At 36.7% G+C, this 21,812-nt stretch overlaps 1 protein-coding gene across 1 annotated transcript in view; it reads right to left on the reverse strand.

Moving 5' to 3' along the window:
- The window catches only part of hsd17b4 (hydroxysteroid (17-beta) dehydrogenase 4), a 43,991-nt gene that overhangs the window by 14,165 nt on the left and 8,014 nt on the right, over positions 1-21,812 (reverse strand). Inside the window, 6 exon segments of the mRNA XM_028458042.1 lie at positions 1,957-2,069; positions 13,560-13,666; positions 15,464-15,592; positions 15,762-15,786; positions 16,010-16,101; positions 20,908-21,095. Coding sequence (XP_028313843.1) covers positions 1,957-2,069; positions 13,560-13,666; positions 15,464-15,592; positions 15,762-15,786; positions 16,010-16,101; positions 20,908-21,095 — 654 coding nt within the window.

The raw sequence follows: 21,812 nt of genomic DNA on the forward strand, positions 1-21,812 counted from the left end.
TAAATGACTCCTCAGGCCAATATACAGCGCTTGACAGTATCAATGCTCCGAGCGGGGCTTCCCTCTTGAAATACGGACTATGTAAGTTTGGAGAGACGGACCGTCTTTGGCCAACGTTTCACTTTACTGCAGTCACGTGACCACAGGCTCGGATATATACAGTTCCCATGTGACGTCACAACATATGGGCATTTCCCGACCCGACGCCATTGCTGTGGACAGCTGAAACGAGTTAGCCTCTGTTTACAGCCAAAACAGCACAGTATGGTAGTTTCGTGTTGGGTTAATGGTGCACTAATCTCTGCAATAGTTCAGTTAAACATGGATTCTTTAGTAAGGGAAGTTGGCAAGTCAGATTCGTAACTCGCGGCTACAGTCTATGGCCTGGAGTATGCGCTGGAGGTGCAGCCTCCACCGCCACACTCCTCTCCCCGCCGCCGGAGACCCGGTGCTTGGCCTGCCTCGCGGCCCATACTCCAGCCCATAGACTGTAGCTGCGGTGTTAGCCCAGCCCCGCTTCGCACCCCAGCCCTTAGAACCAATCCTTATCACAAAGTTAAAGGTCAACTACTGTCTGCATACACAATCAAAAGACAAGGGAGGCTGGCCCGACTGACTGTTTGTTGATTTTTGCGACAGTGCTGCCACGCTTGTGACCACTAGGGGCACTTGATGTGAAAGCTACCATTCTAGCGCCCCTAGTGGCCAAAAGTTACACAGCGTGCCTTTAATTACCTGCATAGAAAAAACAAATGTAAAAGTGCAGTAGTCAAAAATACTGGAAAAAAAGAAACATTGCTTGCAATCTGTGCCAAAAAGCTTAAGAAAACAGAAAGGGAAATTATACATACATTACCCCTGCCCCAAACATTAGGGCAGGGGTTCCCAACCTTGGGGTCTTGACCCCATTTGGGGTCTCCAGACGCTGGGAGGGGGTCGCCAGATGCCTTCAAGAAACTAAAAATATTATAAATAATATAAAAACATATTTTGGTTTAGTAACGTTAACTGCCAAAAACATCTAAAGATGTTAAATGCGTTTTTCAACTGGGGTTGCAAGGAGACAGTGTGACAAAGCTCTCCTGTGAATATCGAGCTTGTATCATGATGTAGTGACCAACTGGTGCCATGTAGGTGGCAGCAGCGCACTTTTGGATGAGAGATCACCCATGTTGGGCAGAGCTCAGATGGAGAGGAAAGGAGTTTGCATGACAGAAAATGGCACTACGAGAGAAGCAGCTCACACTCAACCAGAGCATGTGTGGAACTAAGTGGATTATTGAGAGTGTCGTGATGGTGAAGGAAAACAATAAAAAAAAACGGGGCAAGCGGTGAGACTCGACATGTCCAGGATGAGGAGGAAGTTGCGTGTGGGGAGAGACTTGAAGGATGGCCAAATTACAGTAAGAAAACCATTCAATTCTGACCTAGACAGCAAAATAATAATAATTTTGTCATCAAAAGCCCAGTCTCAGTTTTTTTTATATAGTTTTATAGAAGGAAACCAATGTTGAGGTATCACTAAAGCAAAAAAAAAAATTGCTTCAAAGTCATTAATAATATTTTCCTCAGCTTTTTGTCACAAACTGGCAATTTGTGTGAAACTTGCCTCTATTCAACTGCTGATTACGGAAGAACAAAAGACAAGCTTGAAACAAAAATATTTTTTCTGATGAAACTAGAGAGTCTAATCATTGAGAATCTGGTGTCAGATTTCAGATTGTCATAGTACAAAATATTCTGTGGGTCTTAAAAAAAAAAATCAGGGAAAATCATCTAGACCGCCTGGCAATATGTGGTTGGCAGCTCTAAAAAGCGCTGGCAGTGAATGATTAAAGATCATTATATAAAGATGATTGTGGTTTTGACAGCTACGTGAAGCCGTAGAGAGATTCGCAGAGAGATCCGTCCTTGCTTAAACTCTCCTAATTAACACAGAAAGATGGAGATGCATACCGGAGATGGTCTGGATCCTTGGTGGACATGCCGACCCCCAACGCATATAGGATGCAGTGGGTGTGGTCAAAGGTGAAAGTGGATGGTGGCATTTTCTGTCCTACTGCCAGGGCCTGTGAAAAAAAGAGGAGCGAAGACTGAAAAGATTACAAACCTGTTACAAGCTAAGTCTTTGCTTTTAATTCTTCATATCAGAAATTAAAACATTTTTGAAAAAGCTTCCTCAAAGATTTCGTTCATAATGACATGACCATACGGTTCATTCAGAGTTGAGAGTTAAGAGTCATCCGACGATATCCACTCAATCAAAAGAGGGTTAAACTGCAGTTACTGCAGCCATTTGTTTCAGAAAGGCTGTGACATTTAAGTATTACTCAATGAATAGAAAGGGCTCCGAAATGGCCAACATAGTCTGTCTAGCCGCATCACATCATTACTGCTCACCGGTACCATTGGACAGGATGAAGCCCAGCTTAAATATCGTTCACAAACTGAATATCAGAGCATTGACCAGAGAATGTCACTTTCAGATCTCAGTTGCTTGATTTTGGTGAGCCTGTGCAAGCTGTAGCCTCAGTTCCCTTTTTAGCAGAAAAAGTACGATGCACCAGCAAAGATGGCTGAACGTGGAAGGCAGAAACAGATGGTTTCATCCACATCTTTGTTGCAAGTGTAGAATTTCAGTTGGTTTCTGTACCCTTTGACTGTATGATTTTGACAGTGTAGTTGCCTTAAATACCAGAGCTCAATGGAGAGCAAGCCAGATCAGACAGTTCTAGGCAGAGGTGTAATGAGTTCCAATACATCCTACTCGAGTTGAAGCAGGGCCGACCTTCCCGACAGGTAACTCAGGCGGCCGCCTAGGGCGCCATCTGCTATTGGTTCAAAGGTGTCCAACGTCAGATCTGTTTGGACTGCAATAATACTGTAGATAAATAATTTCATAAAATTGTCCACTGCCACTGGAGTGGAGCCACTAGAGTCACGTGCACATCAGAGCCAATCGCTGCACGCCGTAGCCACGTGCACGACAGAGCTAATCACTGGAGAGCCAACTCCCACTTCCTGGTTTTGAGCGGAGCAGCAATCCGCTGTGTGTGTGTATGTGTCTAGCGAGGCTCTGTGACGGGGTAGCAGAGCTGAGACAGGGGGGCTCGAGGAACGGTGCTTCACGGCCACCCCGTGGCGTCCCGGCTGGCAGAGCACCAACACTCCGCTGTTACTTCACTTTTGCAATAATAATAATAATTTAAAAAGGTATAATAAACGTGAAACACACCCTTTACAATCATTGTACAAGTTTTCTCTTAATTAAATATTAATATTAAACATTTGCAACTATACCAGCTGATCTTCTGCCCATCTGCCCATATTTATGCAGATTTGGTTATTTATTTTATTTTAATTCTTGTTCTATTCCATATAATTCTATTGTGTTGTTTGCACATTGTGATCTTTAGTTTACTAGTCAGTAACAAAAATCTTGAAACCAAACAGGTAAATAGAAATCTGCTTGCACTGAAATGTATATATTTTATTTTAACTTTTGATTGCACTGTTATGCATTTCTTTTAGATTTTGCACCATTGTTGTTGTTCCTTGCTGTTTTGGCACGGTTCATTACTTAATCCGGTTAATCGGCTATGATGTGATGCATTCGAATGTTGTCTGGTCATTTCATTTTTTGTAGTTTCACAATGTCTGCTGATCATTTCAAAACAAAAAATAATAATTTACTCAATAACGGTTGGGTGTAGAAATGTAACAAATTACTTTAATTCTCAGAAAACGTACTTAAGTACAAGTAGAATTACTGATTTAGAAATATACTCAAAAAAGTACAAGTACCCATAAAAGCAACTCAATTACAGTAACGTGAGTACTTGTAATCCGTTACTTTCACCTCTGGATATAGGTACAAAGGAGCCTAAGGTAGGTTATAACATAGGACACTAACAACTATTGTAGAAAAAAGGTTCTATACTGTAGTGGAATTAAGTTTTGGTTTGCAAAAACAAAAAGAACAATTTTTCCCTTAAAATGAACTAAATTACCAAAATACAGTCCTTTTCAGTGTGTGTAACCAGTCGGGCTACAAGCTACCAGTTTGCTTGACTCTCTGGGCTAGGGCTCATCATCTAGTACTGGAAAGATGATCCTTTGATCTCTGCACGTCTTCAACTTTTCAACTCCAATCCTACATGAAAAACCTGACCAATGCAGGGTAACAAATGCTAACTAGGCTACGGGGTCTCTCAGCACTCAGCATAAGGTAGAATGCTGAAACAACCGCATTCGTTTTCACAACCACACAAGTGAGGAGGTCTCTGGTTAGCGTCTAGATTAGATCATCCTTTATTTTATCCCACAGTGGGGAAAATCACACGCTACAGCAGCCAAAGACACAAAGAGCAAGCAAACAAGAAAGCTAAATACAAATACAGAAAGGAAAAATTAAGGCAAAAAATTAAAAATAAAATAAAATAAACCAAAATATTGGTCAAGATAACAGTACAGAAAAAAAAATCTATACTCAGTAATATTGCACATAGTAAGGCTCTGGAGGAACATTATTATTTACAGATGAGAGAAAAAAAAAAACTGAAAAATGATGGGAGAGTGAGCAATGCGAAGGGTGCACATGGGCGAGGGAGCATAACCTTGACCTCATTGGCTAATGTGACATCAGACCAAAGTGCTATTGATCGCTTAAGTCTGTCTTTTTAAACATACATATACATTTATGTTTAAATTATTTTATTTTCCAATATTTACATTTCCCATTGTAATTTTAACCAAGTGTCATCACTATTTTGTTTTTAACAAGTCTTTTACTTTGTGTTGTTTTTATATACTTTGAATTCCTCATTAGTCTCTATAAACCTTTGCGGTTCAAGAAAAACTAATTTCCCATTATAGAAATGCATCTAAATCCTTTTTTATTTACATTTTGATTCTTTGTTTGAATTTTAACAAGCCATCCTAAAATCGTCTCCAGGCTAAAGCACATAAGTGATTGTTAATTAGATGTTTAAGTTAATAAGCAGTTCTTCACAGATTTAGCATTGCAAATTAGCTTCGGCACACAAACAAATACAAACTATTAATCACACGTGCGTTTAATCGATCCTCTGATGAAACACTTTCTTTTTCATTACAGTGTTAACAAATACTACGTCATACGTAGGATGTGAAAATGATTCAAAGGAGGAATTCATTTTCCAAATGGTTCATAACTTCATTATTCAGGTGTCTTTTCCTCCATTTCTACTGCTTTGTTAAAAAGATCATCCCTGATTTGCTTTACTGTCACTTATAAATATTCATGCACAGACTGTTTCTATTCCAAAAATGCACTAAGACTCTTCTCTGAGGATAATATGATACTGCAGATATTAAACTGTATTTAATCAGATGGGCTATTTTATTGAATTGATGTCCACCATGGAAAACACTGTAGAGAAACAACACAATAGGAAATCTGTCCTGTGCCTGTTGTGGAGTTTTTGTCAGCATTTACCAAGATTCAAAATGTGTGTGATGCAACACAATGTCACATCAAGGTGTGTGCCCCAAGAAGTCGAGAGCAAAATGCCAAGTTTCAACTTTGTTTGTGATGGTGATCCGATGTGATACAAGGGAAGAATCCACCACGGAAAACATGGAACAGGTTCACAAAAGAAAATGAGTGACAACCACCTTCATCTGCAGTGAAAGCAGGGAAGACGAATGATAAAGGTTATCAGGCTAATGCGTTCTCAGAGAAGCTGTGGACACACATCAGGGGCAAACAAACTAAAAATAAGCAGGTGGATGTTAATAAAGAATAAGCCAATCTGATTAATATTGGTTTTGTTTTGGAATTTTCATAAACAGGCTCTACCTCAACCAAAACCACACGATGACAGAGTGTAGGCCTCATAGATCAATTGCTTGGAAAAAAACGTGAAATCGTCGCAATCAAGTTTGCTTTGATCTCTTCTGTAAACAGTCTCTTATCGACAGTAGCTGCGTTTCTGAAAGCACTTGAATTTTGAAAAAGCACGCTAAAAAGTTTTTACGCTTTCATGAGGAGGTTTTTCAGACGTTTCGATATTGAAATGTGTTGCAAAAGCACCATGAAAACATTTTTTCCGCAAATCCATGTCACAGAACTTGACCTTCCTGGTCACATGACCACTTCTCTCCGAGAAAACATGGCGCAGTACATGTGGACAGAAGAGGAGACCGGGACATTGCATAGCATTATACTTAAAATTATTACTGCCACATTAGACGTGAAACAACAAAGGAATACGAAGTGTAAGGAGGTTCTGAGCGTCCGTCTCTCTGCAGCAAAGTCTTGCGGGATGAGATTTCACAGGATAAATTAGCCTTCTGCCCAAAACAAAGTTCAATGAAAACACGTTCAAAGCGCAATTATACTTTGTCGACATTTAGAAATATCGCTTTTATTTGCAAAACCCAGCTATTGTCGGAAAAGTTTCATGCATTGCATTGTGGAATGTCGAGATAATTTTAACATTTTACATGCTGGGTCCTTTGATGTTTGTCTCCAGCCAATCAGAAGCTAGCAGAGGGAAATGACAGCCTTTGATGTTTGTCACAAGCCAATCAGGAGCTAGCAGAGGAAAATGCTCACCCCTGATTTTTTTTTTAGCAAATGATCTTTAATTTATTGATCTATGATATATGCATCTATTGAAGTTGGTTGCAACACGCCAATAATAAAGAAAGAAGAAAGAAAGCTTTAAGCCCAGAAGTTTCAACATGGAGGCACAAACCTGCAACTGAGCTTCAAACTAAGGGACTGATTCATTAAAAGGTCCATGTGCCTAAAAATTGTGTACAAATTTAATAGCATGCTCTAATACATGTTGCAGTGATATAAGGTCTGCGTCTGTCGAACGGGCAAAATAACACGAGCAATCTGGGATCTGGGCGACAATCTGGGCAACTCTGGCAGAAGATGCAAAAATATTGGTAGTAGGAGATTGATTTAGCAAAGCTGGAATGGATTGTGTATCTATTTAGTATGTTTGACAGGCAGTTCCTAAATGCCACAGCTTTATGCACAGAGGAAACAAAGGCAAAACGAAAGGTAACGGAGAGAAAATATATTTTCTTCTCTGTAAAAATTATTGAAATGAATGAATTACAAATAACTGAAAATCTCTCATTAACTACTCTTTCCTTTGTCGTTGCTGTTGTTCTTTGTTCTTGCTATCTTTTCCTGACTTTATCTGCTTTTCTTCTTCTTCTCCCCAGAGCATTAACTTCTTCTGTTTCTTATATTCCGATTTAAATAAAAACAATTTTAAATGAAGTATGTTTATTCGCTTCTTCCACTATCATTGTCATTATTTCATTTAGGACTTGCTGTTTGTCTGCTTGGCTACTATGTGATCCCACAACTATTTCAAATGGGGCGTTTCATTAACTTTTGCACCTGTTATTATTTGCGTTGGCAATCTTAGTAAATCACATGCAACGGGTGAACAAACAATGTGTGCAATCTATTTGCACTGGCACCTAATTTAAAAACATAGTTAAACTTAATAAATCAGGCTGTCCGTGTGAAAAAGTATTGATAATAGTATTTAAAAAATAAAATAAAATATGTATTGAAAGCATCAATTTGGTAAAACAGTTATAATATAAGCATTTTATTTTATTTTTTAAGAGTTGAGATAAAACATCATTAACACAAGTTAGTGTGTCGATGTTTAAAGAAAGAGACATTTAAAATAATATTACTGATGTTGCTTTACATGACTTAATCTTATCTTCATTCACGTTGTAAACAAACCTTTAAATGTGTACATTTTTTAAAATAATTTCAGGGTCATCAATAGCTGAAACTAACCTGAATCCATTTATACATTTGTGTTGCCATGGTTACTCCTCCAAGCTCTGTCAATACACTTCAAGGCTTTAAGTATGAATAATGGACAATAGCTTCAGCTTTTTAAAGTGAGGAGGGCCAAAATTTTATCCGATTGCATTTGAAGAAAAATGGAAATCTCAAACCGTCAGTAGTTTAACTTTGAAGAATTACCAGAAATCAGCAGGTAAGATGAGTATTCCAGGGCAAAGTCATATGGATGCACACAGACTTTTAGGAGCTCAGCATGTGTTTTAAACACATCTAAACTTTGACTCGTGGTCAGAAAGTGAGAAGCATATATAATTTGTAGAGTCACTACTGCAAACCAGTAGCTGAAAAACATTTTTCATAGCTCAGCGAGGTTAAGCCCTAAGCAGTGCTGAAATGTTTTACAACACTCTTTAATGGCAGCGCGAGTACGTTCAGCAAAACCTTCAGAAAACCCAAGCCTCCATTATAAATCTGCAATTATTAAATTGTTTTTAATGAGTCCACATATTAATCCTCCTTCTCGGGGTTTGTCAGATTTCTGACATCGAGTGGAAAATGTATCTAAATATCAATATCCAACAAAAAAATATGGAACAGTTTTTAATGAAAGTTCAATAGCAGGTTTATATATTTAATGTAAAGGTTAAATTAAAAATAACATTAAAATAAAATGTTTATAGGATTTAATAATAAAATGTTTCTATGGTTACAAACGTCTTGGCTCCATGGCAGCGGGAAGCTAAGTTTAGCTTTAGCAAACATTAATATCATTAAGCTTTCAGACAAAAGCAGCTACATGCTGCTGATTTGTTAGCTATGGTGTGGAGAGGGTAAAAATGGAGACAGGGAGCGATGACACTAAGAAAACATGTTATTTAGTGATTGTTTGTAAATTCCTATATTCATCTCATTTAAAACACAACAGCAATCTGATGAGCTCTCTGTCACACAGAGACGGTGAACCGAGTGGAAACTGGAGGTGACAGATACACTTGTTACGTTAATGTAAGTGCAATAAATGTAGTAAAAGTATTAAAAAAAAAGAGGATAAGCCACGAAAAAAAACTAGTGGTTATTTGAATCAAAATAATAATTTGAATCAAAAGATTCAGTCATGAGATAAAATTTTTCTTTAATCCCCAAATATGTAGTGTCTACAAATCTTAAGAAAATGTAAGTTTTCCATTTAGTATGCCTTCTCAATACAATAAAGATCAGTGCCTGTATCCTATGTGTTTACACAATGTAGCCAACCAGATATTTTTTTTCCATTCTACAACTTTTTGGCTTGATATAAAACTCTCAGCTTCCCCAGCACCAGTGTTAAAGTGAGACGTTGAGATGAGTTTTATTCTTGCATGTTGTAAGTCTTTTGTTCAAATATAATGAAAATTAACAACGATTATTGCATTGCATTTTTTCTCACAGGTCTTATTATTTTATCAAGAGTAATATGGAACATTCTTAGTTTAAATGACCCAACACAGTTAAAAATTACAGTATAATAATTACAGTCTACTATAAATACAGTATAACAAAACTATCTATTTTATCTTATTTTTTCAAACTAAAATGAGACTAAGACTAAAACTAATTTCCACATATTTAATTTGACCTTAAACAAAAGACTCAAATGTGACTTTAACTCAATCTAGTCTTTAGTGAGTAACTACGACTAAAACGACATGAAAAATTATTGCCAAGTAAATCAAAGTTGAGTACATGTACTCCAAATTTGAGTACCAGTAGAGCTCAATTTGTTTCGGCTTTGCATAGTTTATTACTGATGCTGAGATGAGCTGCTAGTGTAAAGCACTAAAAATGATACTACATTAACAGTGAAAAAAGTTTAAAAACACATGCAGACTTTTTTTTGGTTAGATTTCATGCATTTCTTAGTCATAGCATGACTTCTTCTGTAGCACAAATCTTGTGTTTATGATTGTGCAGGAAGTTGCTTTGCAGCCTTTACAGAGTGTAATAAAACTCGACAAGGCTAAAACATTAAGAGGCTGAGCTAAATAGAGCAGAAAAAAGGTGAAATATGCAGCTCAGGCAACTCCCAAAGTTAACATATTTAAATTACAATCGTTTTTTAAAAGAATATTCTGCTAAAAGATACCTTGTGGAGTATAAATATGCATCTATGGCAATGTTAGGAGTTGTAGGAGATATATTTCCTCTTCACAGCCCCTGTGCTCAGCTATTGTTCAGAGCAATAGTGCAGCATGGTGTGATTCACTCGCCGCATCACCTCCTCTCAGCTAGTGGCGAATCATCATAAAGCCGTCCCTCTGGAGGCTTATACTTAATTAAAAATGCATTTAAATGCAGGTGAGGGAAATATGAGATTTTCAGGAGCATTCGAATGCACTTTTATTGAGAATGTAATATAAAAAGGTCTCAGGTGTTCACCAAGTGATAAACGCTCCATTTTAGAGACTAAAAAAACCTGTGTTGTTAAATCTAAAACAGCTGTAATGAATCAAATAAGCCTTCACTCCTGCAAATGCTGGAAGAATTGAGATAGATTGTTTCATTCTGAAGTAATTAAAATTTCCTGCAAGCCACGAGAAAAGGTAAACTACTGTTTGTTTGTGTGCATCATCTGATTTACTGCCTTTAACCTGGTTCCTGTCCAAAGACTTTCATAAATACATTCACTTACAGTGAGTGTCGCTGCATTTTCTTCAATAATCAATACAAAAAGTATCCCATCATACCCGTTTATAATCACTAAACTACAGCACCACATGTATCTAAATGGACTTTGTTTCAATGTTCATCCTACCTTAAAGTAAAGTAATAATTTGGCATTTTATGTTGACTACAGAAAATGGAAACCAATAAAAGTTGATTACGCTGATTCGTATAATATCATTAGTTTTTACTAGCAAATACATTGAAGATCGTACACAGTAGTCAGTGGGGTAAAATATTTGGTAATGCTTGATGAGTTTGTTGGATTCCTGGCATATTAAATTGTTCCCATTTGGATCATTACTGTTAAGTTACCGATATAGAACAATGGATATAACATCCCAGAGAGCACCTTGTGAAACCGTTTAATTTCAGTGTCCAAAGAAACAGGAAAAACACGGAACATGTAGAAAAATGTCTTCAACCAGCAGCTTTCAGCAACAAAAGACAAGAAACACAGTTTTCACAATTTTTCCGCTGTTCTTTACAGCAGGGCAGACATTAGCAACGGGCGGCCCGAGGTCAAAATTTTGTACGGCCCCAAAACAAACAAACAAAATTACTCAAAAAACGTATGACAGAAATATAATGTACGCAACAAATATATAAGAAACTTATATAAAATCACAAAAAAGACACAAAATGACAAAAGAAAAACACAAAATTAATCAAAAAACGAATAAGATGACTCAAAATACACAAAAATAACAGAGACATTTTCAAAATGACAACTAAAATATATAGAATGAAAAATTTATATATACAAAATGATTCCAAAAATGATTTTTAAAAAATTACAGAAAAATAAAAACAAACAAATATAAAAAATGTCAACAGAAATACAAAAAAATTATCAAAAGTGGCACAAAACAACTAAAAATACACAGAAACAATAGAAGTATAAAAAAAAAAATAAAAAATGACACAAGACGAGTACAAAAACAACCAAAAAGTAAGTAAAACCATAAAACAAATACACAAAAATGACTCCAAAAACACACAAACCCTTTTCAAAATATGGTATCATTATTATGAGGCCATTATTGTCTAGTGTATAATGAACTTTGTCCGTCATCCCATCCCTAGACACCAACCATCCCTGTGAACCAGGGCGGCCATAGCTAAACTTTTGTTAATATGTTTTAAAATTCAATCACTATTTGACTCGACTGTCTCATTTTTAACCAACATGAGGAGAAAGGTTTTACAACTTTACAGAAGATGGTGGCTGTTTCAGGGAGATAACTTTTTCATGTCATGCAATTCTACATCTCGCTCAATGATTTATTCAGGAAGCTCAACCATACGTGAGCCGTTAACTAGTTCACTTTCAGTGACGGGGAACAGAGCGAAGGGAAGGAGCACCTATCCAGGGACTCGTAACAGTCCTGTTGTGCCCTGACATCTTTTGTACATCGCATTTCATATGCTAATTAAGGCAGGCGCTTGTCTAGTATGTCATCATTTCCTATTTACAGGAGACACGGAGTACTTATGTATGTTGAAGGGAGCTCTGCACAGGAAGTTATTATTGTCACACTGTGACAAACAGTGTGATGTATGAAAGAGTCATGAGTTGCCGTGTTTGAGAGTTTACAGTGCCATGCTTTCAAAAGTCATTATCAACCAACCATTACGGACGCTAGCGTGGTCTCAATGGGGCGTGAGATAGAGTGCAAGGAAATCAACTGGAAGCAAAACAGATAGATGCGAAGGAAAAATGTGTTGGCAGGTGGAGGCGAGTTACACTCATTCAGTTTAATATTTGCCGATATTAATAACACCTTCGTTTATTGCGGCTTGTAATCGGAGAATCGCCGGTTCGAGTCTCACCCGGACCAACACTGTGGAATGTTGATCAAGTCCCTTAACCCCAATCCAACTGATCCCCGGGAACCTGCAGTTGGCAGCCCACTGCTACCCCTCGGAGAAATGAGAAAAATTCAGAGAAGATTTCACTATGGTAACCAATAAAGGTTACATTATTAGCAATGGAATGGGAATTATCAGCTTGCAAAGGAAGATTAACAGCAACTTAGAGCACTTTAAAAAAGCAGCTCAAAAACAATGACTCTCAATAAGTTCAATAAACAAAGTGTCCACAAAAGGATGTGACTCTTCTATGGCTTTATGAGTTTTTCATTGAACATGAAGTAGACTGCATCTACTGAATAATTATTATATTAAATTTGGTCTCAGACAGAATTGTACTTTTATTGTATTTCTGCTTTTCACACCATCCACCAAGTCACATTCCTTGTATTGTTTTAAACTCTTCTTGGTCAATAAAACTATTCTGTTTGCTGTTGCCGTTCCTGTTCTTACCGACCACTGACTGGGTCATGATGACTTCCACTGCACAGAAGCGCAATGGTATCAAGTAGACACTCTGGTCCCAGCTTGACGACGTGGACTATGAGGATGATCTAGCTCTACTATCAAATCCCAAGAGCCGATGCAAGAAAAAAATCAGTGTATACAATACAAGTTGGGCCTGAATATTCATTGAAGGAAGGTCAAGGTCCTCAAGATGAACACATTTTCAGTGTTTTTGTGGTTGTATATATTGTTTTTGGAGTAATTTAAGTTGTCCTTTTCTGTATTTTTATTATTATGCATATTTTCTTAGTCATTTTGTGCATTTACTTTTGGGGGCCGAACCAAATTAGGAAGCGGGATGCCAGTTTCTTTTGTCTGGATTAGAGGTAAACATGTACAGTATATACTATGGGAGGTTGTTGAAGGCAACTGATCCTAAATATTTATGGGATAATACCAGTACTAGTGTACTAGAGTTTAATGATGAGCATTCGATTAACTGATTACTGTGTGAAGAAGTAATTTTTGGGTCAAGTTGGCATGTTTTTGATAAAATTATTTAAAAAAGAATTCTGCAGAAAGCCAAACATGGTTAACACAGGTTAGAGATAACAGAATTGTGTTTTGTAAGTAACAGAAATCCGTACAAGTTCATTATAAAACATTACTGTTGATAAAAGAAGGCAGTAAAAGGGGATTTACTTACAGGATTTATTCCTGAATCTGACGTCGCCATGGACGCTGTTGGATTGGCACCAACTTCTGTCTCTGACTCCACCTGAGACAACACGCTGACCATCGACTGCAGAGATTCTACACAGGAGAGGGAGAAGAAGTGGTGATAAGCTGTTCACCATGGAAACTATAAAGTCTAGTTTCACAACTAGTATTTTCACCCTATCAAAACCTCAAGCGACATGTGGAGATGAATACGTATACCATGTGTGCAGAGCTTGCACGCTGTCAAAGAAACAAGAGCGACACTCTCCAAATGAGGGCGAAAGCTCAGCCAATCATCGCCATCTCTCTGTGGCAGGCAGTTACAGAACAGAGGTAGCAACAAGTCTCTGTAATAAGCTACAAATGAGGAGGCACTACAAAGCCATGCAAATAAGACCAGCGAGAGCCCAGTGGGACAGCCACTCCCACTCAGTGCATGTTAACACTGCCGCCCTCTCTTCAAATGTACTGTACATCTGCAATATCACTGAGGATGGAGGAGGCAGTGAGAAATAGAAATCAACATTTTCTGCCTAACCACTTAGCAAGAGACCTTTCTCTGTACTTGTTCTTATTAGACACTATTCACCAAATATCATTTCCTCCACCTCACTCGCTTGATCTTTAACACCAACTGGTCCTTGCTCTTTGTTATTACAAAACTCAATATAAATACCAATGAGCTGATGATTTAAAGGCTTAATGCTAAAGGTGCGTTCACACTCACATGATTCCAGCAACTAGATCACACGATTGAGTCACCTGACAAGTTACTCAAACCTGAAAAATGTTAACTTTTCAAGAGCCTTCGAGTGACGCTGTGTCGCGACATCCAATTGGCAATGACTTTCCCCATACGTCACTCCCCCGGTCAAAGAAGGGTATGTCTGCAGAGCTGGAGGCTGCACTGACAGGGATGTAGACTTTCTCTACGGCCGCACGTTTACAGGCTTTTATATACTAAGTATATTTTGAGTGAACTCATCCTTTAGTAACGCCGTAAGTTTAGCATTTAAACTTAAGTACATGCCACTGTAGAAGAAGTGTGCAGCCCTCTCAGTGCAACTATAGTCGCTGAAGTCGCATTTGGTGTGAGTTTGACGTCAAAATGATTATGCAGTGCGTACACAAAAGTATGAAAAGATTGAGTACGCAACAAATACCTGGATGTATACTATATCGGGACATTTTTTTTTATATGGGACAACCGCCCCATGATGCATTGCAAGCAGAATGTAAAATCCAACATCACCTTTTCGTTTTTGTTGCCGTCTTGTCCTTGTTGGTCTTTTATATGTTTTTGCATTCATTATTTGGAGTTATTTTGTACGTTTCTGTTGCTGTTTTGTGCAGGAGTCAGTTTGTGTGTTTTTGTGGCCGTCTTGTTTCGATGTTTTGTGTTTTTGTAATTGTTTTGTTTATTTTTGGAGTCATTTTGTGCAATTGCTTTGTGGGCTGCACAAAATTAGACCGAGGGACGCATGTGGCCCCTATCTGCCCTGGGGGTTAAACAGAGACTCATCTCTCCTATTGGTCGAGAGGTGCAAAGTAATAACACTGGTGCAACTAATCTAAGACCAGTATATGAAAAATCTAATCATTATGTATTGTTTTCATTTTTCAGGTGTCATCTTTTGCAATTTTTTTTTATTTTCCATAACTGTATTATTATTATTTAACTGTATTATTTTAGTATTTCTTTTTTTGCATGTCCAATATAAACTTTTGTGTCCTGAGAATTCAAAAAACTCCACAGACACGAGAATATTAAGATTTGTGAAGTTACAGAAATCTAATAAAACAAAACCAAAATGTGTTTGTGCAGCAGGGAGTTGTATACACTCCTGTGTGCGCGCACGTGCGCAGTATCTCTCCCACAATAACTCTCACCTTGTATACCAACGGGCTTGGTGACTTGATTAAAATCACAGATTTTGTCCCAGTGGTCTCTGACAGCCTCAGGAGTCATGGGTTTGTTTTTTTGTCTCACAGTGTGGCCGTGTGTACGCTCCCAGCGCACTGCACACATGGACACACAAAAATAAAAGGGTCACTGCAGTGAAATTTAAGAAAACAACAATAATACATGCTTACAATTCAAGTGAACCAGCGACTAATGAATGTCACAAATGCAAAGAGACATTCCCTCAGGGGATGAAGCAAAAAATGTAAAAAAAAGTTTACTCACATTTACCAATCCAGCCTGCACCAACCTACAAGGAAAGAAGAGCAGTAGAGTAACACACAAAGGATTTAAAAAAATATTCTCTGAATGAAAACTGACTGAGTGTTGCCTTTCATCCTTCTTCATCATCAACATCCCAAAGGACAACATTATTACGAAATGTCCCCAAAGCGGGGGGGAGGGGGTCACGGACGGACGAGACTCAGTTTGTCTTAATGAGAAGAAAGAAGATTGATTTTTTTCCTGCCTACCTCAAACAGTCCTCCATTTTCTTGGCATTGTTCATGACAGAGCCAGAGGACCAAAGGGGCAACGTACTCAGGCTTCAGAGATGCGACAAGATCTAAACAAAACACAATTTATGCACATATATAAAGTACAGCTTCTTTTTCTGGCCCTGCATCTGTTCTAAAGTGTGAGAATGTCAGTGAACAACAAAATGTTGCAAGCTTGCTTTATTAATTTATAATGATAATAAGGAAAATGTCTGTTACATGAGTTGTCAAAAAGTTACCATTAAATGCATTTTTAGGCCCATTAGTGATGATATTTCACAATAAAAAGGCAATAAGGTACAATCAGAGACTGAGAGAGAAAAATTTCAGACAAAACCAGTTTAAAAATGCAGCCTAAATAAATTATATACAAGACAACAAGCAGGGTTAGGGTCAATTATAAGCATTATAATAATTACAATTATGGCGTAATTATAATAGTAAAAAAAAACAGTGTTTGTCTTAACAATTTAATTGTAATTGAGTTCAGATAACTGACTTCGTAATTGTAATTAACATGGACATTTTATAAAAATAATTCATTAGAATTCAATAAAACACAAACCAGGTGAAAACCATCTTACAGTTATCATTTTTCCAATTTAGAAAAAAATTAAATAAAGGGGTATACTGAGAAGAATAAAGCTCAGACCCCCACATTTTTTCCAATTCCAAGTAAATTCCAATTATTATTTTCCCCTGAAAGTCAATTTCAATTATTTTCTCAATTACAAAAATTCAATTAAAATTTTATTAACTTTTATTTATATAGTGCTTAAAAACAGCTCACACGGGACCTAAGAGCATCACTAATGATCTTATGTAGTATGTATTTTGGTAATAATAATATAATACATTTTATTTATAATACACTTTACATGTTTGTAACAAAATCTCAAAGTGAAACAATGGGTGCATAGGAATAAAAATGTTGGTATATGCTTGTCATTTATAGGGCTGTTGTGATTGTATGTGTGTGTATGGTGTCATCATTATACTTACATTTTAGCGCATTGCTTATAATATCTTATGTAAAAGCCCAACTAGGGACAAAAACAGTTGGAATTTAGCAATAACTATAAACTCTTTGTAACAAAATCTACAACAAAGTGACAAACTACAGGATTCTCTCCCAGACAATCAAAATATTAGAAAAATAAAAAACTGAAACACATTCCAGTCCTCAGGTCATTGTTGCTGGTTAAACTGGTGTTTTATTCACTCCTCCTCTCAGATGTTTCTATCAAAGAAGGAATACAACCTATAAATTTTGACTCCTAAAAAAAGAAAAAAAAGAAACTGTAAACTCCTTGTACTAAACATCAGATACATTTACGCTATTTGTACTATGTAAAAGTGTATGTTCCTAATTTCAATAAAATTATGAAGAATTTTCTTGGCAATTACAATTACAACAACAGATTTTTTTTTTTTTTCAATTACAATTAAGTCATAATTGTAATTAATAATCAATTATGCAATTACAATTATAATTGACCCCAACCCTGAAACTGACATGTTATCATAACAGATGCTAACAGAAAGCTAACACAAGAGTTACGTTTTTGGGGGTTTATTTATTCAAGGCTCAGTAATTGTGAATAATTATAAATGAACTTTAGTAATTGAGAATCTGACTGAAATTTACGGGGGCTCCATCGAAATTTACAATCAGGGGAAACATATTAATTTTTAAAAATACCCATCACCGTAATTGTATTTGAACATGGATAATTGAAGATGTAATTGAAAAATGTAAATGACTCCAAACCTGAAAAAAAGCGACACAAATAAGCACAGGTCATCCCCAGTGAAATCATTTTCTAAGACAATTTTACTGAGTCAGAATTTGCAGGCAGACGCTGAATATTTTTTTTTTTTTTTACTTTCCTCAATGAGCTGCTGAAGATTTAATGGCAGGTGCCAGCTGGGAGCTTAAAATATACGCACAACGGTAGAAAGACAAAAACAGTCTTTCTGCTTTGCTGCACTCACCTGTGTTTAGCACGAGGAGTTTTTACTGTTTGTCTCTAAAGAGTCTGAGTCACACTGAGATAACATATGGAAATGCAGCAGCGCTCGCTAAGGTGAGGCCGTCCTGTTACAGTCGGCACTGCTCAGCATGGCACAAACACAGTTCTTTGATTTGTCTCCAAACTCACAAGGCTGCAGTTACAAATAATCTAATGTTGACTTGGACAATGAATGGGATATACTGTATATATATATATATATATATATATATATATTTTTTTTTAATTTATTTTTTATTTATTTATTTATTTGGTTTTTTTGGTAGCCAGAACATCACCAAAATGTAATCAGCTGTTTCTTGTCCCATTATCAACATTTTCTGAAAATGTCATCAAAATCCGTTCATAACTTTTCAAGTTATCGTGTATTCAAACAGACAAACACACAAACAAACAAACTGATCGACATACTTTCGTAAGTAACGAAAACCGTTTTCCTTTACGAAAGTAATAAAGTTGAATTGAATTGAAAATGAATGGTTGAAACGAATGAAAAGACTTACTGTACCCTGTCCAGTTTACTGGACCCTGTCACAAAAACATCACCTTGTTCTTGTTTAAAGGGTCCATGTTAAGCTAAATCAACTTTTCTGTGCTTTAAACATGATAAAGGTCTATTAGGGCTTCATACAAATGCCCAAAGTGTTTTTTTAATTGATTTCCTCAATCGTTAGTTAGAGGGTGATTTGCTCCTTTGTTACTGCAGGGGGAGCCCAAACACCTCGCTACAATTTGATGACGCGTTCCCACTTTGATGATGAATTTTACGCGGCACTGAGCTGGAGAAGTCACGCCTCCAGGAAGCTCTCTGCCGTGATTGACACGTAAACAGACACACCCACAAAGGTGAGCATTTCAGCGTCCTTCGCGCAGTGCTATGTACTGTATGTATTTTCTACAGTCTATGTATGTACCAGCAAACGCCCCGCCCCCACGCTCTGTCTTTCATGTATGAACACAGTATTATTTTGTCACCGTAACTTGTTTCATGCACTGCTGCTTCACTTAACCAGGACACACTTGTAAAAGGGATTATTAATCTCAATGTGGTTCTCCAGGCTAATAAACAAAAAAAAAAACTATTTGGGTCAATGACGTAATTTAGGGCAAGCCAGGACTTTTATTATTTTTTCCATTTCAGTTCATTTGTTTGATACAGTCAAACAGTTTTTAGATTTAAAGTGCTCGTACCACACAGAACTACTTTTTTCTGCTGAAAACAAATGTACAGTATATGTTGATTCTTGTTCAACTCTTGACATTAGTCAAAGTATTTCAATTTGGCGTATTTTGTTGTAAAAATGTCAGTGTAACTGCAGTACATTTGTTTAAACCAGGAAATTTAAGATCTAATTTTGCAATTGACTGAGATTGGTGATTGGTGAAGTTTCAGGGGCTTCTTTTGTCAAGTTTAAAATCTACGATTGTCAGCCCTGACCTGTTCTGGAGTCCATTATCTGGATTAATTCACTCTAAACACACCTCAGACCACAGGATCATCTGATAGGATAATCTTATCAGACATAAAATAATTTGGCGTTTGCTGTCCTTGTTCAGGGAGCGGGAAAACAGGACGAAAACAGTCCGATTGTTTGTGTGTGTACATTGCCATTAATCTAACAATATGATTTATCATGTACTATCGCGATACTAAAAAATACGATATACATCGCAATATCAATAATTACAAATTTCACCTTCACAAGTACAAAATGGTATGAAATTAAATGTTTTTTTTAAAAAAAAAAAATTACTTTCGAGAACAATTAAATAATAAACTGAAATTCAAGTACTAATATCAAAAAATATAAAAAACAAGTGGTGTGTTTGTCAAACTGTATAATTACAGTAACTTTTGCTTCTACAACAGATTCTGATTCTGTTTTCTTAAAAATGATGTGGTTCACTGACACCTAGTGACCGGCGTTTACATGCATATGTTAGCGCAATTAAATGTTTTAATTTGTTAGAAAATATGATTTAAAAAATCGATTTGGACATTTTTTTTTTTTTTTAAATCTATAGGATAATCGTCGGTGAAATATTGCGATAAATCAGCAAAAAAAAAATTTTTAAGCCCTAAAACCTTAATTTAGGTTCAGTTATTGTTAACAATTAATGATGGTCCACAGTTGAGAACTACTGTGATACGCTAACATTTATACAGTAAATAACTATAACTACAGATTAATGCAGACACATCTTGTAAGCTAATTTATCTAGTGACTTTAAATCAATTAAGTTTGTAAAAGTATCAAACAAAAGATCTAAAGTCTGAATTAGTACCTGGATTCACTAATTAAGCCTTGATTAGCCTCTGGCCACTCTGTGTAATAAAGTCATTTTCTGCATTTGAATCTGCAGCCAATTTATATATACTCTGTAATCAATTCAAATGAGTAGCAAAATTACCAACTTGTGTGATTATTTGCAGGCGAAGCCTAACACTGAAGTGAGTTGAAAAGACAAGAGTTTTCCATTTAAATTCTGCTTCCATAACTAACACATCACAACTTGTAAAAAGCCTCACAGGGTGTACGAATTCATCACGGCTCTTAGAGAAGCGCAGAAACCAACCGTGCTTGCAATGTAGATGCAAAATTAGCATGTCAAAGAGTTGTGCTGTTGCCTCAAATTTTCTAACCCAAAATGACATGACCATCATTTTATGCAGCTGCTATAAAAAAAATAAAAAATGTCTGAGTAGAAATCCATCATGACGTTTAAAAACAAAGATGTGTTGTGTGTGGCGTGAGCCAAACTTCACATTACCTTAGATGATTTATGTGTCTATGACAATAATCTATGTTGTTGTTCGTTTGCTTTATGTACTCAGCTTACCCGGAGGCATGACGGTCTCTGTGAGGCGAGAGCCGGCGACGGGAGCAATAGTGTTGCAGTAAATGTTGTACTTGCGTCCCTCGATGGCCAGGGTGTTAGCCAGGCCCAGCATGCCCAGCTTGGCAGCGCTGTAGTTGGCCTGGCCAAAGTTTCCGTAGATGCCTGCGGCCGATGTCGTCATGATGATTCTGGTCGCAGTCGCATACAGACAAGGCAATTAATCAGTGGGAATGGAAAACTATGGCTTTGGATCAGTGTTGGGGTCAATACGTCTTCAATTATCCATGTTCAGTTACAATTCAATTACTATTACAGTGAATAGCATTTTTTTTTCAATTACAACTAAAATTATATTATCATTTTCCCTCTGAAAGTGACTAAAATAAAATCCCAAAGATGAAATTACAGATGTATACACAAAAGGACAACAAATATAACAGAAAGATGTGTAAAAAGACAACACAAATGAACAAAATGATGACTAAAAATACACAAACATCACAGAGAAATTTACAAAAATACACAAAATGACTCAAGAAAAAAAACATACAAAAAGAGAGAAAAATACACAAAGGGCCTGTACTACAAAGCTGGATTTACAATTACAATTAATCACAATTACTGAGCCTGAAATAAATTAGCCCATAAAACTTAACCTTCAGCGTGTGTTAGCTTTCTGTTAGCATCTGTTATGATAACGGGTCAGTTTTGACCCATGTCTTCAATCAGCTGTAAAATACACTAAAAATATTAACTTAACTATGAAAAAATTGGTATTAATATTTTTGCTATGGGCGTCTGAGCCTTTTGTCTGTCAGTATACCCCTAATTTTTAAAAATAATAATAAATCTCTTCTTTTTTTTTTCCATACACCCCTCAATTTTATTTTACTTTTTAATGCTGT

Source organism: Gouania willdenowi, chromosome 9 (assembly GCF_900634775.1).
Source record: "Gouania willdenowi chromosome 9, fGouWil2.1, whole genome shotgun sequence".
Lineage (NCBI taxonomy): Eukaryota > Metazoa > Chordata > Actinopteri > Blenniiformes > Gobiesocidae > Gouania > Gouania willdenowi.